Below are 15,286 nucleotides of genomic sequence, written 5' to 3'. Positions count from 1 at the left end.
CTCACTGCAGTCCAGCACCCCCACTCTTCTCTGAAGCCTCCAGCCAGGTCTCCCTGCCTGTGCTCTTGTCCACACAACTGCCCCCACCTGCAACCTACCCTTTCATTCCACTTAGAGTGAGCTTTCTACCGCTCCTTTTTTTCATTATTCCCTAATGCCCCTGCACCCTCCTCAGCCCCCCACCAATCTGTGTTTTAATGAGTATTTTCAGCTTGTACATGTTCTTGCAAAATGCAACTTTTAGTACATACATTTTATTATTTTTTTATCCTCACGGGAGAATATGTTTGTTGATTTTAGAGAGAGAGAGGGAGATACAGAGAAACATCAATCAGTTGCCTCCCATACACACCCTGACTGGGGTTGGACCCCACAACCCAGCTAGGTGCCCTGACTGGAAATCAAACCTGCAACCTTTTTGGTGTATGGGATGCTCCAACCAACTGAGCCACCAGCCAGGGCCATACATTTTTAATATGCTTTTTGCACTGAGCACTAGGTTTTAGGTCCCACCCATGGTGTTACATGTGCCCGCACTGCCTCTAACTGTTTCCGTGGCGCCCATTCACCCCCTGCTCTCCCAGGCACCACAGATAGCGCTGTGACAGACTTCCTCGCACACCACTCTTTATGGACCAATGGGAGGATTCCCTGAGAAGTGTGCCCACGAGGGGAATTTCGGGGTCATGGGTATACATAAACTTAATATGACTGACAAGAGACAGATTCCTGTCCAGAATGGCTGCACTCACCTACCCTTCCACCAGCAGTGCCTGGGAATCCCTATATCCCCATGAGCACACAGCTTTCTAAAGCAGAAATCTGCCCACATTTCTGCCCTGCTTGCCTTGGCCCTCCCACCATGCCTTCCCACTGCTCTCTGGATGACGTCTCCCTCCTTAACACAGCCTCCGAGGCCACTGTGACCAACCCTTGCCCTTCGCTTCCCTCCCACCGGGCTTTATCGCACCTACGTACCTACATACCTACGTATCTGCTCGTGGGCCTTGGCCCCTGTGCGGTTCTCCATACACGCCCACCATCTGGTCATTGTTCCAAACCCCCTGGAGGGGAGCATTGTCTCCGGAAGGCCTTTGCCCACACCCCAGCCCCAGGCTAGTCTGCATACCCCACAGCTCCACGCCAACCTTCATTGAAGTACCGACCTGCTGGGCTGCTGGTGTGTTTACGTCTCTTATACTTTCATTAGACCAAAATTTCCCAACCCCAGCACTTTTGACAGTTTGGGGTGAATGCTTCTTCCCTGGGTGGGGTGGGGGGGTGCTTTCCTATGTACTGTAGGATGTTTGGCAATATCACTGGCCTCTACCCACGGATGCCAATAGTATCTCCTTCCTTGAGTCACAACAACCACAAATATCTCCAGACATTGTCAAATATTCCCTAGGGGTCAAAAATCACCCCCTTGTGGGGAACCACTGCATCAAGACTGTAGACCGCCCAGGGCCTGGGGTTGGGTCTCATTCACGTCTGTGTCTCCAGCACCCAGGGCAGACCTGGCCCAGGTTAGCTGCTCAATAAATGTTGCCCAGATGAACAGCGACCAATCTCTGCACAAAGATCCAAGGGTGGGACTCAGAGGTCCGGGTTCAGGGATATGCATGATGTCTTGGGGTGGGAGGCATCTCTCTTTTCCTGCCTCAAAAACCACCCAAATCATCTTTTCCTTTTGTTCTTTTGCTCTCCCTATTGGGGAGAGGAAACTGAAACATCCAAAGAACTTACTGTGTGGCCTTGAATGAGCCACTTTACCTCTCTGAGCCTCAGCTTCCCCACTTACAAAATGTGGACAAACAGCCTGTGTGAGTCTGTAGGTGCTGCCGGAGTCAGCGATGAAGGCCATGCTCTTCTCACAGGCTTGCCGCACAGAGCGATGACTGCTCCCAACCCTGGGGCCCCTCCTACAAGGAAACACTCAGCGGCGAGAGGTAAGCCACGTGGCATTTATAATGAGCATGGCCAGGGCCCTGGCTTCCCCTGAGGAGGGCCCAGGAACATCACTGCTTCAGGGACGTTGTCCAGGAGTCCACTGCCTGTCTGATCCAGGAGCGCCGCCGGTGGGAAGTGGGCAGGTTCTCAGAGCTAGGGCTCCAGCGATGTGTGGTGGCCGGGTCACACACCCACACGTCCCCATGTGGCAGTGGCCATGAGTTCCGCCAGCAGCTGGCCAGTATGTTGTCCTGGGCCTGGGCCGCACAGATGCACACTGAGGCTTCTGGGTCATATCTCAAGTTTTCCAGAGCTGAGTCGTGGGAAGGGAAGAGGCCACTTGTGAAGACCAGGTCTCCACACAGGTCTCACACCTCATCCTTCCTTCTCACTTCCATGACATGACTTAGGTACCCTCTGCTCAGCCTACCCTCATCTTACCTTCCTCCCAGCTCTTCAAACTGTTTACACTTCAAAGCCTGAAGCTAAACCTGCCTCCTCCAGGAAGTCTTCTTGGACCATCCCAGCCTACCTTCAGCTTTCCCAGTTACAAAATTAATCTTCCCCACTTAAGAGTCTGAACTGCTTGCCCTGAACTAAATGGTTTTGGGTCTGGTTTTTTCTGGGCCTGGTTTCTTAGACTATAAGCTCCCCTAGGATGGGGCTATGTCCTCTGTCTTGGTGACCCCATGGCACCTGACATGTACTTGCCTGCATAAAGATTAACACAGCTGAACTGAGCTGAGGACCCTTGCCTTGGGACCTGCCCCTTTCCTTTCCTATGACCCACTGCGGGCCTACCCAGTCTCTCACCAGCCCCTAACATCTCTCCAGCACAGGGCACAACTCACCAGCTTTAACTTCATTCAGACACTCTTCCGTCATTATGCTGTCCATGAAGGGGACCAGGAACCCTTGAGCACAATCCAAGAGGTGAGCACATCCACCTCCCGACTCTGACCCACCCCCATCCCACCCTCGGACCAGACCTCCTCAGAGAACCTCTCTTTTCTCCAGCCTCACAAATGAGGACACAAAAAGAGAACTTCATTTTGATCCTGTGGCAGAGTTCCCAAGGGGGGCCCTGGGAAACGTGGCAGGCTTGAAGGCCAGGGATGGCACCAGACCAGGGGCAGGATGTGGGCCGTAGCCAATGCTGATAGGTGGCCCCAGGTGGTCCCTTAGTCAGACTGGCCCTTAGTATCCTCACCTGAGAGTGGAGGAGGGGCTGCCTCGGCTGCCCCTTCTCTGAGGAGTTTGAGCCATAATAACATGAAAGACACCAAGCGCCTGGCCTACCTTCCAGGCAGGCAGGTGGCAGGGCTGAGACCCAGGTCCTCAGCAATGTTATTTAGCCCTCTCCTGTTCCCAGCCTGCATGCCTGCTTCCCAAAGTACCACCAGATCCTTAAGTGGCCTATACCTCTTGGAATGCCCTTCCAACACTTTCTTACCTAGCTAATTCCTATTTATTTTTGAACATTCAGGTCAACGAAGTTGCTCCTCCAGGAAATCATTCCTGCCCCTGCCCCCAAGCCAGGTTAAGCAGCACTCTGGTCCCCAGAGTTCCTGTGAGTTTCTCTCTATCTGTATATGGTGCATTGTATTTTACATGTGATTTATGCATCTCCCACCAGACCAGGGGCTTCTTCAACTTAAATGCACTGGGGAGGGGTGAGCCAGTCTCCCAGGATCTTACAGCATGTGCACAATTGTATGCGTATATGCATTTTCCTAGAGAAAGCGATTCTAACCTTCTTCAGGGTCTCACAAAAGATCAGCCGCCTGTAGAGGCTAGAGTTGCTGCCCCACAGAGGGGGCTGTCTGCAGCCAGAGGCTGACGCTGCTCAGATTGGTTCCCCCAGCACAGCTCCCAGCAGAGAGGAGATCCCCAGGGTGTTATACAACCAACATTTTTAGAAGTGATTAATTTCTAACGAGATTTATGAAGTAATGTCACTCCCTGTGAGAAGCTGCCTCCGAAAGGCCCCCACATTCTGAGGGCTCCCCCAGTCCTGGACACCACTCCTCTCACCCATCCCTGATCACCTGAACAGCATCACCTCCTGAAGGGTTCTTTGTTTCTCTGGACTAAGCAGAGTGACTGACAGAGTAGAGGGATAACCACCACTGGCTAAATAAACCACTGAAGGGGTTCATGGATGACTGGATGGATAAAAAACTGCAAACGAATTGAGGAAAGTCAAGAAAACATCACCTTACAAAGTGGGGGTCTGGGAGGATCACCCTCTCCAAGCCTTTTTGCAACATGTCTGTTGGTCCTTGGTGAAGGGTGTGTGGTTATTTTGGGGGGAGGGGGAGTATAGCTGGGAGAAGACATACCCAGCATGTCATCAAAATGGTCCTATGGGGGATTCTGGGAGAGGGGAATCTGCTATTTGTTTTCCCCACAGAGGCAGAGGTTGGGATTGTGGGGAGAATGAAGGTAACTGACATTGAGTGAGCGCCCTGACATGCCAGCCTTGACATAAAAAAAAAAAAAAAAAAAAAAGAAATTCTCATCCAGTCTGTGAAGCAGGAGTTGATCCCCATCTCACAGATAAGAAAACTGAAAAACTGAGCTCAGAAAGGGGGTCGTGGCGCTGAGACTCGGCTCAACTTTTCCACTTCCACAATGGCAGGCTCCCGCTGGGCCCAGGCCCAGGCTGCACTCCAGTAGGGAGACGGCAGTTCTGCTGTGTACAGTTGCCACTGTTGTAACCTGCACAAGGATTCCAGGCTGCATCCAGCCTGTGGACCATGCAGTGATCTTAGACAAGAGCTTTCTAATCTGCACAGTGATTATCTGCTGGCCAACCCTCAAACCCCAGGGGAGGCACCCACCCAGGTGCCCAAAGGGCTGGCAGCTTCCTTCCAAGGGAGAAAGTTGGAGATTTGGCAGAGCCCCGGGGGCAGGACTAGCTGTGCCAAGGTGGGTTACCTATGAACATGACTGAGGACTTCCGGAGGGAGGCCCGGGGATTCTTGGCGTACTCCAGGCTCTGGTTGAGAAATGTGAAGGCACTGTCTCGGTGGGTAGTAACCTGGGACAGAGAGAACCCCAGGAGTGCCGAGCCCTCGCCAGGACTCATCCACGCCTGCTGAAGCTAGGAACGGTGACTCTGTCAGGCAGCCAAGCCCTGGCCGCTCGCTTCCTAAATATCTCTGCCCGAGCCCCCAGAGGCCAGACCTCATCTTCTCCTGGCTGATCACAACAGTTACTTCTGCAGTCTTTCTGCCTTGAATGTCCCTTCTTCTAACACACGCCCTGCTGCAGCTGGAAGGAAAACTCTAAAACTCGAGTCCATCCCGAGGTGAGAATGCACCTGGCACACAAGGGACGTGATCGATAAGGGGGACAGGGCTTACCAGGGTGAAGGATTCAAGCTGCAGAACAGTTGGGAATAAAGTGAAGAGAGGAGAGGGTCTTAGAGGCTCTTAAAAGCCAGACAGGAACAGGGCTTACTCATGCTTTAGAAAATAGGAAGCCAGAATTCATTTTTTGTAAGGCCATGGCAGAGCAATATTTTGGGCAAAATCATCTGACAGTGGTGTCCAGGATGAATTTGGTCAAGTAGAAACTAAGGGATGGGCATCTTGCTAAAAGGCTGTTGTGGGAAATGAAGAGAAATCTGATCAGATCACTCCTCTGTTGACAATCTGCACATTGGGGAGTAAACTCCTGGGTGTGTTGCAAAGCCTGCATGGTCACGCTCCTTTGGGGCCTCAACTTCTGCACTGCCTCCACCTGCCGTGCACTTTGTGCTCCAGTCCCAGGACACAGCCCCGCTCACCTCAGATCTGTGTCTGGTACGAACAGCTGCTCCAAACTGCAGTGCCCTTCCCTCTCTTCATCTGATGAACTCCATCTCACCCCCTGAGGCTCAGCTCAGAAGCTACCTCCTCCCTGAGGCTTCCACAACCCTCAGACAGAGCTGATCCCACCACCCTAGATGTTTCTGCAGCATTGTGCACAGTCTTTGTCATAGCACCTATGACATTGTGCTGTAATTATTTACACCATTTCCTCCCCTGGATCCTGAGCTCCCCGAAGAGAAGGAGCCATCTCACTCAACCCAGGGGCCCCAGTACCCCACTCAGGACTTGGCATGGTGCAGGTGCCCAGAAAGTGTTAGATGGGTGGATGAATGAGTGAGTGAGTGAATGAATGAATGAATGAATGAATTTACAGATAGGTTACCAACCCCTTCTAAAGCTAAGGCTAGAACTTGACTTTCACATGAGCAAAAGTGTTGACACCTAGAGATCAAAGAAAATACTGAGAATCCTTCAGGATCTACTGCAGAGGTCACAAACTGGCAGCCCACGGGCCACAAGTGGCCAGCCAAGCAGTGACCTGCACAGTGCTTTAAGCAAGCTAAGCTGATTGCTGATTAATGTCTTATAAAAATCTGGGTTTTGCCCTGGCCGAGTAGCTCAGTTGGTTCAAGTGTCTTCCCAATACACCAAGGTTGTGGTTTGATCCTGATCAGGGCATATAGAACAATCAACCAATGAATGCATCAGTTGGTGAGACGATAAATCAGTGTTTCTCTCTCCCTCTCTATCTCTCCCCCTGCTCTCAAATCAATAAAAAAAAAAAATCTGAATTTGTAGCTTCTCCTGTGAAATGAGAAGACCTGGCAAGAGTGGCTGCACCGTGAGCTGAAGCTCTCCGCTCGGCTTCCAGCCGGGACTGGGCCCTACAGGGTGCCGCAGGCACTACCACCGCCACGTCACTCACGATCACATCTGCCCGGTCCCTGGGCCCTGCAGGTATTCGAATTAGTGCCCTGGCCACACACTCCCTCCAGGGCATTTCCTCTCTCTGGAAAATGATGGTAACACGGTTAGACACTGGATGAGGACATTTTGAGCATCACTGACCATGGCGGTGTTGAGCCCTCTTCTCACTCTCTTACTCCGTATATATTTGTTAGGCTGGTTTGAGGGATGCTGGCATGCTCTGTCCAAATCTCTCTTCAGGTGTGAAAAATGTATTCCTCAAGCTGTGGGGACTGCCTTGGCTGGAGAAAACTGTTAACCCCAGGTTATGTCCCTTCCCAGGGTGGCTGGCATCTAGAGACAGGGGGATGTAAAATCTGTCCCCTGACCTTGATTTGGGGAATCTCATGTAGCACTCCCTGAAACTACACTGAGGCTTGACTCCTCTGCTCCCCCGTTCCTAGCCTTCCCTTCTGCAGGGGTTAACCCCAAGGGTGCTCCCTCATAGCCCACTGCATGCTAACCAACCTCTGTCTTAGAGTGTGTGTCCAGGGGACCCCTGCCCGTGACAACGAGGAAGGCAACGGGACCAGATGACAAAGCTTCCTAAATGTTGTGCAGAGGCACTGGGCCATATGCTGCGATGCAGCACTTCCCTGCCTTAGGATGTTCTCAGGTCTTACCTAGACAGCGGGTTCTGTGGGGTCAAATAAGTTTGGAAAACCATAAACTAAACAACCATAAAACATACCCTTAGCACAGAACTTTAATGAGCTGATGGCACTGCACATATCCAAAAGGAGCAAGACAATGCAGTATTTCCCAAACTTATTTGTCTCAGAACTTCTTTTCTCCCCAGTAGGGCATATCCTGTACAGAACTGGTGCCACAGACCTGGCAGGTGTGGCTCACTCAGCCAGAGCACCAGCTCACGAACCAAAAGATCTCAGGTTCTGTTCCTGGTCGGGGCACGTGCCTAGTTCTGGGCCCGGGCCTGTCACAGCGCATATAAGAGGCCACCAATTGATGTTTCTCACATCAGTGTTCCTCTCCCCTCTCTCTCCCTTACTTCCCTTCTCTCTAAAATCAGTAAGTGTGTCCTCAGGTGAGGATGAAAAAGGAAAGGACTGGTGTCAGACAATACACCCTGGGATTTACTGTTGTAGAAAAGGGAGGCGATAAGGCCCTTTCAGCAAGATAAACAGGTGTGTGTTCTAACCAGACCACTCTGGCGGCCTGGGTGGGGAATGGGTTGCAGAAGATGAGATTAAAGGCTGGGAGATCCACTGGAAGGCTAGACCCCTGTCCCAGCTGAGAGACATCATGACCTGAACTAAAGGCAATGACAGTCGGGGTGGGGAGGGTGAAACAGATTCAGGGGTACTTAGGGATCTAAGATGGGTCCAATGTGGAAGGTGAGAAAGATGAAGGAGTCTAGGATGATTCTAGGTTTCAGCTTTGGGGACCTAGGGGGTCAGAGCGCAGTTGAAATGGGAAGTCCATAAGTTCAGAAGGGACAAGCTGAGACTGTAGTGTGTGTGGTTCAGCAGGGGGAGGTGCCTAGTAGACCCCTGGAACGGGAACACTCGGAGTGAGGAGAGCAGTTAAAGATGGAGATGAACATTCAGGAGCCAGCGACCCATGGTTAGCACTGGAATGTCCAGTCGAGATGTAAAAAGAAAGAAGAGGAAAGGAAAGACTTGCCCGCCCCCACCATGCTGGTGAAGAACCACTGGAGTCTTGGAAGCACTCACAAGGTAGTTGCAGATTTTGGCCACGGTCTGCTGCTGGCCGTCCCAGGGCTTCTGGCTGTAAGCTTTCTTTGGCAACGCCCACGCCATGAAGCAAGAACAGCGGAACAGGGTCTTCACACAGAGCTGAGGACCACCAGAGAGAGAATACCAGAGCTGTGGAATTCCAGGACAGCCAGAACATGTTCCAGAAGTGTTGTGACACTGGATTTTGGAAAATCGATCCCTAGTTTAAATGTGCACGTGAAGCTGGTGTTTGGGAGAGGAATCCTCACGTGGGCACTTCTGGAAAATAGACTTTTCACCATAGTTGTTAGTGAGTCTGGATCAGTTTCCACAAAGGGAGAGGCGCCCGCAGGGCCGGGTGCCTGCACACACTCACCTGGCCCACCTTAGTGTTGCCCTCTTGCATGGTCAGCAGCAGGGGAACCAAGGTGCTGATCAGCTGTTCCTCCACGGCAGGGGTGCAGGTCGAGGACCGCAGCTTCTGGACCACCTTGCCATACAGGTTGATGCAGGAGGAGCGCACGTCTTCCCGTGGCTGGGACAGATGCAGAGGCTCAGGCATGCTCCCTCCTCCAGAAGGTGACCTGGGCCTCTGTACCTCACATGGAGGCACCACGACCTTCCTTTCACTCATTCTGAGTGGCCCTCCAGGCACAGGGTGGGGTTGGGGGGTACACAGAGACAGAGAACAGAAGAGGCTGCCTAGTGGGGTTTATCTGGGGCTGGTGTCCCCTCACCGGAGCCTAGTTCTGGAGCTCCTCCCACTCTTCCCAGCCAGGCCTCCTGCTCACTCAGAAGGTACCTTAGTGCCAGGTGTTGGAAAATGCCCCCCTCTGCCAGGACCAATAAAAAATGCACCCCCTGTAGGTAGACCAATAGCAATGAAGCAAGTCTCTGAGGAGACTTGATTATAAAAGGAGCGTTCCCTCCGTGCAAGCCAATTAGAAGAGGACTTTTCTCTATGCAAACCTATTATAAAAAGATGGGGACCAGTGGAATGAGGAATGAGGTCCCCTTCCCCTGGACTGACTGGGCCCTGCCCAACTGCCGGCGGGCCATGGAGGTATGGCAGCCTTCAGGGTAGTAAAGAACCACCCTCCATGTGCCATCCCCCACCCCTCCCACCTACCACCACCCACATCAAGGGGTCCCTTACATCACTGAAGTGTGGCAGCAGGACCTGCAGCATCTCCACACAGACTGAGTTGTCATTCAGTTTCTTCCGGTCCAGCCCCTTGAAGATGGTCTTGAGGTTGCGGCCCGCCTCCATCACCAGCAGCCCATCCACACACTTCAGGCCCTTCACCATGAAGGGCAGGAGAGCCTGCACCTTGGCGACCTGTGGGGCAGGAGCATTTGGGATGAGGGCTCCTACTTGGGCTAACAGGTGGGAGACCCAGCCTCTGCTTCACTGAGAACAACGTAGTGAAACAGCTCCCACTCCCAGGCCTTTGCTTCTGCCACCCCACCCGCCCGGAATGCCCTCACTCAACCTCCTGCGGTCCCCAAAGCCTTGTTTGGCCTTGCCAACTCTTTCCTGGCCCGGACACCTGAAGCCCTTTGCTATCTACTCCCTTCCTTGTATCATTATTAGTCAGCTTTGGAGTCTACATCTTGTTACTTCATTATGTATATGTTTACACACACACACACACACACACATACATAATGAGCTCTAACAGTGTCTGGTAGAACAAAACAAAGCACTTTAAAAAATGCTAATGATGCCCCAACAATCCCAGACTTGGCTTCCTAATCTGTAAAACAGGAATAACTGCCGCCACCCTCAACCCCTCTTAAGACACACTGCCTTTAGGGTCATTGTGACCCTAAACTATTTCTTTCTTTCTTTTTTTTTACAAACTATTTCAAAAAGAAGAAAGTATCCAGGGAGTTATGAAGGGCTGTCCCTTTGCAGAGGGGGCAGCTGAGGCAGGGACAGAAAAAGCTCTCATTCTGATTCCAGGCACCAGCATCTGCAAGGCGTGATGGCCAGCTCCATCCTTCCTCCAGCCCAGGGTCCAGCTGGGCAGGGCTTTCCTCTGCATTCGGCTCACCTTCTCAGTCTTGCGGGCCAGGATGACCAGGCCTCGGATAGATAGAACCTTTATGACGGGGTCGTGGTGGTTCAGGCCTTCCACCATTCTCCCCAAAGAGTATTCCTCGGGGATCCGCCGCACCTGATCCATCTGGAGGAGCTGAGGGAGTAAGGGTGATTACTGCCTGGGCCGAGGGGACAGGCAGCGCTCTGGGGCCCCAGGCACCGGTAGCACACGCCGGATGAGCAGGGGCCGAGTGTGGGGCACGCACGGTCACTGCCCAGCCAGCGCTGTCTGATACAAGCCACATGTGGAAGCCCGAATTTTCTAATAGCCACATTAAAAATGTGAAAAGAAGTGGGAAACATTAACTTTAGTAATACATCTTATTTAACCCAACATATCCAAAAATATTATCATTTCAACATGTAATCAATGTAAAAATTACGGACGTATTTCACACTGAAACCTGGGGTGAATTTTACACTTAGAACACAGTTCAGTTCAGACAGCTGCATTCCAAGGGTCGACTGGGTGCCATGCGGCTGCTGGAGATCATGTGGTAACAGCCCTGGTCCCTGTCCGTTCTGCCCACTCTTTTTTTTCCCTCCCCTCATTCATTTATTTTGTTCCTCAGATTCCTCTTTTAAGTGAGATCATACTGTATTTGTCTTTTACTGACTGGCTTATTTCACTTAGCATAATATTCTCTCCTTTTTTTTCCTTTTCTCTCTCTTTTTTTTTTTACCTTCCTGCCCACTCTTCTCAGTGAGCACCCCCATTCTCAGGATCTTAACTGCTGTCCCAAGGTGAATAACACCTAAGTCTGCACGTCCAGCTCAGCCTCTATCCGGAGCTTCCAATTTGGAAAACCAATAGTTCACTGCACACTTCTCCCCAATGTCCAACACCTCATGTCAGAGCTGAACGTGTCACTACCCAGCCCAGAGCCCCCATTCCTCCCCATTGCCTTTCACCGCCAACCCTAAGTGCTCTGGGGCCTCATCCACACCACACTCTAGCCACACTCTAACCATCGACCAGCTTCTCACCCAGCTGTGCACTGTTCATGGAATGACCCAGGCTGTGTTGTCCCTTTGGGGTGGGCAGGATGCCCTTCTGCCAGAGCACCCACCTCCACTCCAGCCCCTGCTTATTTTGCATGACTCCATCCAGAACTCGGGCCCTAAGAAGCCATGTCTGACAGGGCCGCAGGCCTCACCTAGGCTGCTGGCTCCTTTCTCAGGGCCCCCTGGAGCCCCGAATGTGGAGACATCAGGGCTCACATCTGCTAATGCATCTGTCTCCCCTCTCCCATTGCGGGTTTCCTGGAGGACACAAACAAGTGCTTCTCCTTTGGGTCCCTGTCACCTAAGAATATATGCCTAGGGGACACTTGACATTGGATCCTTTCCTCACTAGAACTGCCCTTTCTCCTGTGTCCCCATTGCAGGGGTAGCACCGCCCCCCCCCAATCCTTGTCCCAGCCCCAAACCAGGCATCACTCTCCTCTCCTTCCTCCCCCTCCCTACCCTCCCCACCCACCACGACCATGGTCTTCAATTTCTGCCTGGCGGTCCCCATAAACATTCCTCCTACCTACTCCCTTGCCCTGTATCTGTTGAGACTATTGAGACCAGACCACGTGTCCATATAATGAGGACAGAGAGCTGGGGAGAGAGGCTCCCACCCATCCACACGGGATCCTCAGGCCTGCTCTGCACCAGGTTGTGTGCTGGGCATCAGAGATACAGAAAAGAGTAGTGATAATAATGATAACAGCAACGGAGCTGACTCCCAGCACTTCCTGGGTCCAGCACTGTTCTGAGTGCTTTGTGCAAAACTCACTGAATCCTCATTAGAACCCTGAGATGGGCAGTCCATTATCCTCATATTACAGGTGAGGAAACTGAGGCACAGGCAGGTTCAGTGACTTGCCCAAGGTCACACAGTTCCCTTGAGGAGTTCCCCAGCCACTGGGAGAAACAAGTACATGCAAGGCCATCACAGCATAGAGGCCTGGGGAGCCAGGGAGGAACATCTGAGCTACATTGATGCTCCACCGTGCACGCAGCAGGCCTGGCTGTGGCCAGGAGCAGGCCACCTCTTCTGGGGAGTAGGAGAACCTGGGGGAGGACCCTTGCTCCAGGAGGGAGTGTCACTGTTCAGGGTTCCAAGGGAATGCTGGGAAACTTAAGTCTAGGGTCCTTGACCTTGCGGTGAACACGAGAGTATCCCCTGAGATCTGGCGAGGTCCAGCTTCCCACCCCCTCCCCAAAGAGCCTGTGTGGCAGCCTCTGAAGACCAAGGCTGACCGACTCCAATGGAAGAGCCAGTCAGGGAGACCCGGTCTGAATCTCTCTGGCTGCCATGGGCTGCGTGACCCTGAGAAACATCACCTAAGCTTGAGCATCACAAGTCCTCCTTTGCAGCACTGCCGTGCAGATTAGCGGGTAACTAACATATGAAAGAGGTCAGCAGTGTTCGGCACATAGTAGGCCCTCAAGAAATGGTACCTGCCCTTTCCTCGCCAGGACCATGTGGAAGATTAGCAGTAAGACCATGCTTATCCTCCTGGAGGTGACATGTTCTGCTGGTGCCTGCAGATCAGGCAAAGTGTCCATTCAGACCCTCGCTTGTCTGTTTAATGTCCACATCTTGGAGCCCTCTCAGGGCTGGGGCTAGGGATATAACACAACCATCGTGTGGCCCCTGCTCTGCAGGCTCACGGTCCAGAACAGGACTTCTGGAGAGGCAGTGAAGATGCAAGGGATGCCTGGAATGCCATGCTGCCTCCTGTTACTCTGGCAGACTGCTCACCTGCCAAGGCCCATCTCAAATGGCACCTCCTCCAGGAAGCCTTCCTTAACTGAGCCTCCTGCCTGTGAGCCCCACTGTACAGATCCTGGTGATGGCCCTGACCCGTGTGGTCAAGAGGCATGCAGGGGTAGGTTAAGAGAGTGGGTTTTGCAAGTGTCCATCAACAGATGAATGGATAAATAAAATGTTGTATACACAAACTACAGGATGTGATTTAGCCTTAAAAAGGCATGAATTCTGGCCCATGCTACAACATGGATGAGCCTTAAAAACATTATGTTGAATGAAATAAGCCAAACAGTGTATGATTTCACTTATATAAAACCTTGAAAAGGCAGTTCACAGACAGAAAGTAGAATGGTGGCTGCCAGGGGCCAAAAGAGGACGGATGGGAGGTTTCAGTTTGGGAAAGAAGATGGAAAAGCTGTGGAAACGGACCGTGGTGACGGTCGTACAACAACCCGGATGCTCTCAACAGCCCTTAACTGCACAGTTACAATGGTTAAGTGGTGACTTTTGTGCTATAGTGGTGGGCAAAGGTCAGCCTACTTACCGCCCCACCCCCCACTCTATGTATTTTACTACACACACACACACAGAGTGATTTAAGAGCCCAGATGTCTGGATTTGAATCCTGGATCTGCCACTTACGAGCTACAAGGCCTTAGGAAAGTTTCTTAAATCTGTACCTGTTTCCTCCTCTGAAATGGGGGGTGGAATAGTATCCCCATCATAGGACTGTGTGAGGATCACATGAATCACTGTGTGTAAAGCTCTTAGAATTTGCCTGGAAGATAGTAAGTACTCAGGAAATGTTCTGTTAATTATAAGTGAGTCTCCCCTGCTGGGTCTGACCCTATCAATCTTCTCCTGACACACCTTGCCCCAGTACTCCCTCCCAGTACCCACATGCACACTCACTCAGCTTAGAGGGCACTTGCTCCAGGAAGCCCTCCCTGATGCTCTCCACCTCAAATCTCCTGTTCTCCCACCACAGCCTGGACTGCCTCCTTCATAGCGTGCATCGCTCTGCGGCACCCCATGCTACACTGGGGATGTCCTCTGTCTCCTCTGCTGCACCGAGAATTCATTGAGGGCAGGACAGAGTCAACTTTGTACTCATATCCCCAATCTGGTGCCTGGCACACAGAAGTGCCCAGAAAAGGATGGCGGTTGCCTGGGGAGCTAAGGGGGTCTGAGAAGAGTGGAATGAGCTGAAGGAGTGGAGAGAGGAGGAGAGAAGGGAGGGGAGAGGGAGCTCTTCACATTCAAGAGAAATCATGTTCACGAAAGACTGTAAGTTAAGTACTATTTGCACAGGAGAAAAGAGCACTAGTGTGAACTGAAGCCTGTGCCCAGGGGAAGGCCAGGAGCAGCCCCCACCCTGTGCCCAATGCCCGTTGGTACCTCCACGAAGAAGGCGGTGGCAGTGATCTTGTGCTTCTCGTCGCCTCGCTCCAGGAGCGGGATGAGCAGGTAGAGAATGCGGCACAGCTCCTGGCAGGAGTAGTGTACCATGGCCCTGTGGGTGGGGAAGGGCGAGCAAACCCTCAGGCTGGGTGGGAGTCTGGCCGTGGCACTCGAAACTATGGACAAGACACGGTCACCTGGGTTCCTGCATTCCCAAGATCTCCCTCCTGGACAGGACCTCAGAGGCCATCGGTTTAACTACTTTATTTTACAGATGGGAAACTGAGGCTTAGAGTGGGAAAGTGACTTGCCTGACATCACAGAGCAAATCACTAAGACAGACACGAGTAACACCCCCCACTGCACGGGACCACTGCAGGAGAAACAGACGGGAGACAATGTGAGGACCCTCTCACTAGGCACCAGGCAGCAGCGAGGGGCTTTCCTGTTGTCATTGCATTTGGTGCGGTTATCATCCCCATTTTCACAGATAAGGAGACAGAGGCTCCGAGTGTAACCTGCCCTGGATCACAGAGCTGGAAAAGCAGCAGGGCTGGAGCCCCAACCCAGGTGCCCCCACTCCAGC

At 52.3% G+C, this 15,286-nt stretch overlaps 1 protein-coding gene across 1 annotated transcript in view; it reads right to left on the bottom strand.

The window, feature by feature from the left end:
• Positions 1-1,945: 1,945 nt before the first annotated feature.
• MROH7 (maestro heat like repeat family member 7) overlaps positions 1,946-15,286 on the bottom strand; it is a 39,954-nt gene continuing 26,613 nt past the window's right edge. The window contains exons 15-22 of the mRNA XM_028512831.2: positions 14,698-14,812; positions 10,489-10,629; positions 9,588-9,770; positions 8,808-8,966; positions 8,429-8,551; positions 4,891-4,993; positions 2,802-2,864; positions 1,946-2,263 (exon numbers count right to left, since the gene is read on the bottom strand). Of these exons, the coding sequence (XP_028368632.1) occupies positions 2,019-2,263; positions 2,802-2,864; positions 4,891-4,993; positions 8,429-8,551; positions 8,808-8,966; positions 9,588-9,770; positions 10,489-10,629; positions 14,698-14,812 (1,132 nt within the window). The 3' untranslated portion in view covers positions 1,946-2,018. The remainder of the gene's footprint in view (positions 2,264-2,801; positions 2,865-4,890; positions 4,994-8,428; positions 8,552-8,807; positions 8,967-9,587; positions 9,771-10,488; positions 10,630-14,697; positions 14,813-15,286) is intronic.

This window comes from Phyllostomus discolor, chromosome 5 (genome assembly GCF_004126475.2).
Source record: "Phyllostomus discolor isolate MPI-MPIP mPhyDis1 chromosome 5, mPhyDis1.pri.v3, whole genome shotgun sequence".
In the NCBI taxonomy this organism is placed as follows: Eukaryota; Metazoa; Chordata; class Mammalia; order Chiroptera; family Phyllostomidae; genus Phyllostomus; species Phyllostomus discolor.
Note: the sequence above shows the minus strand (reverse complement) of the source record. Positions and strands in the feature narration are given on the sequence as shown.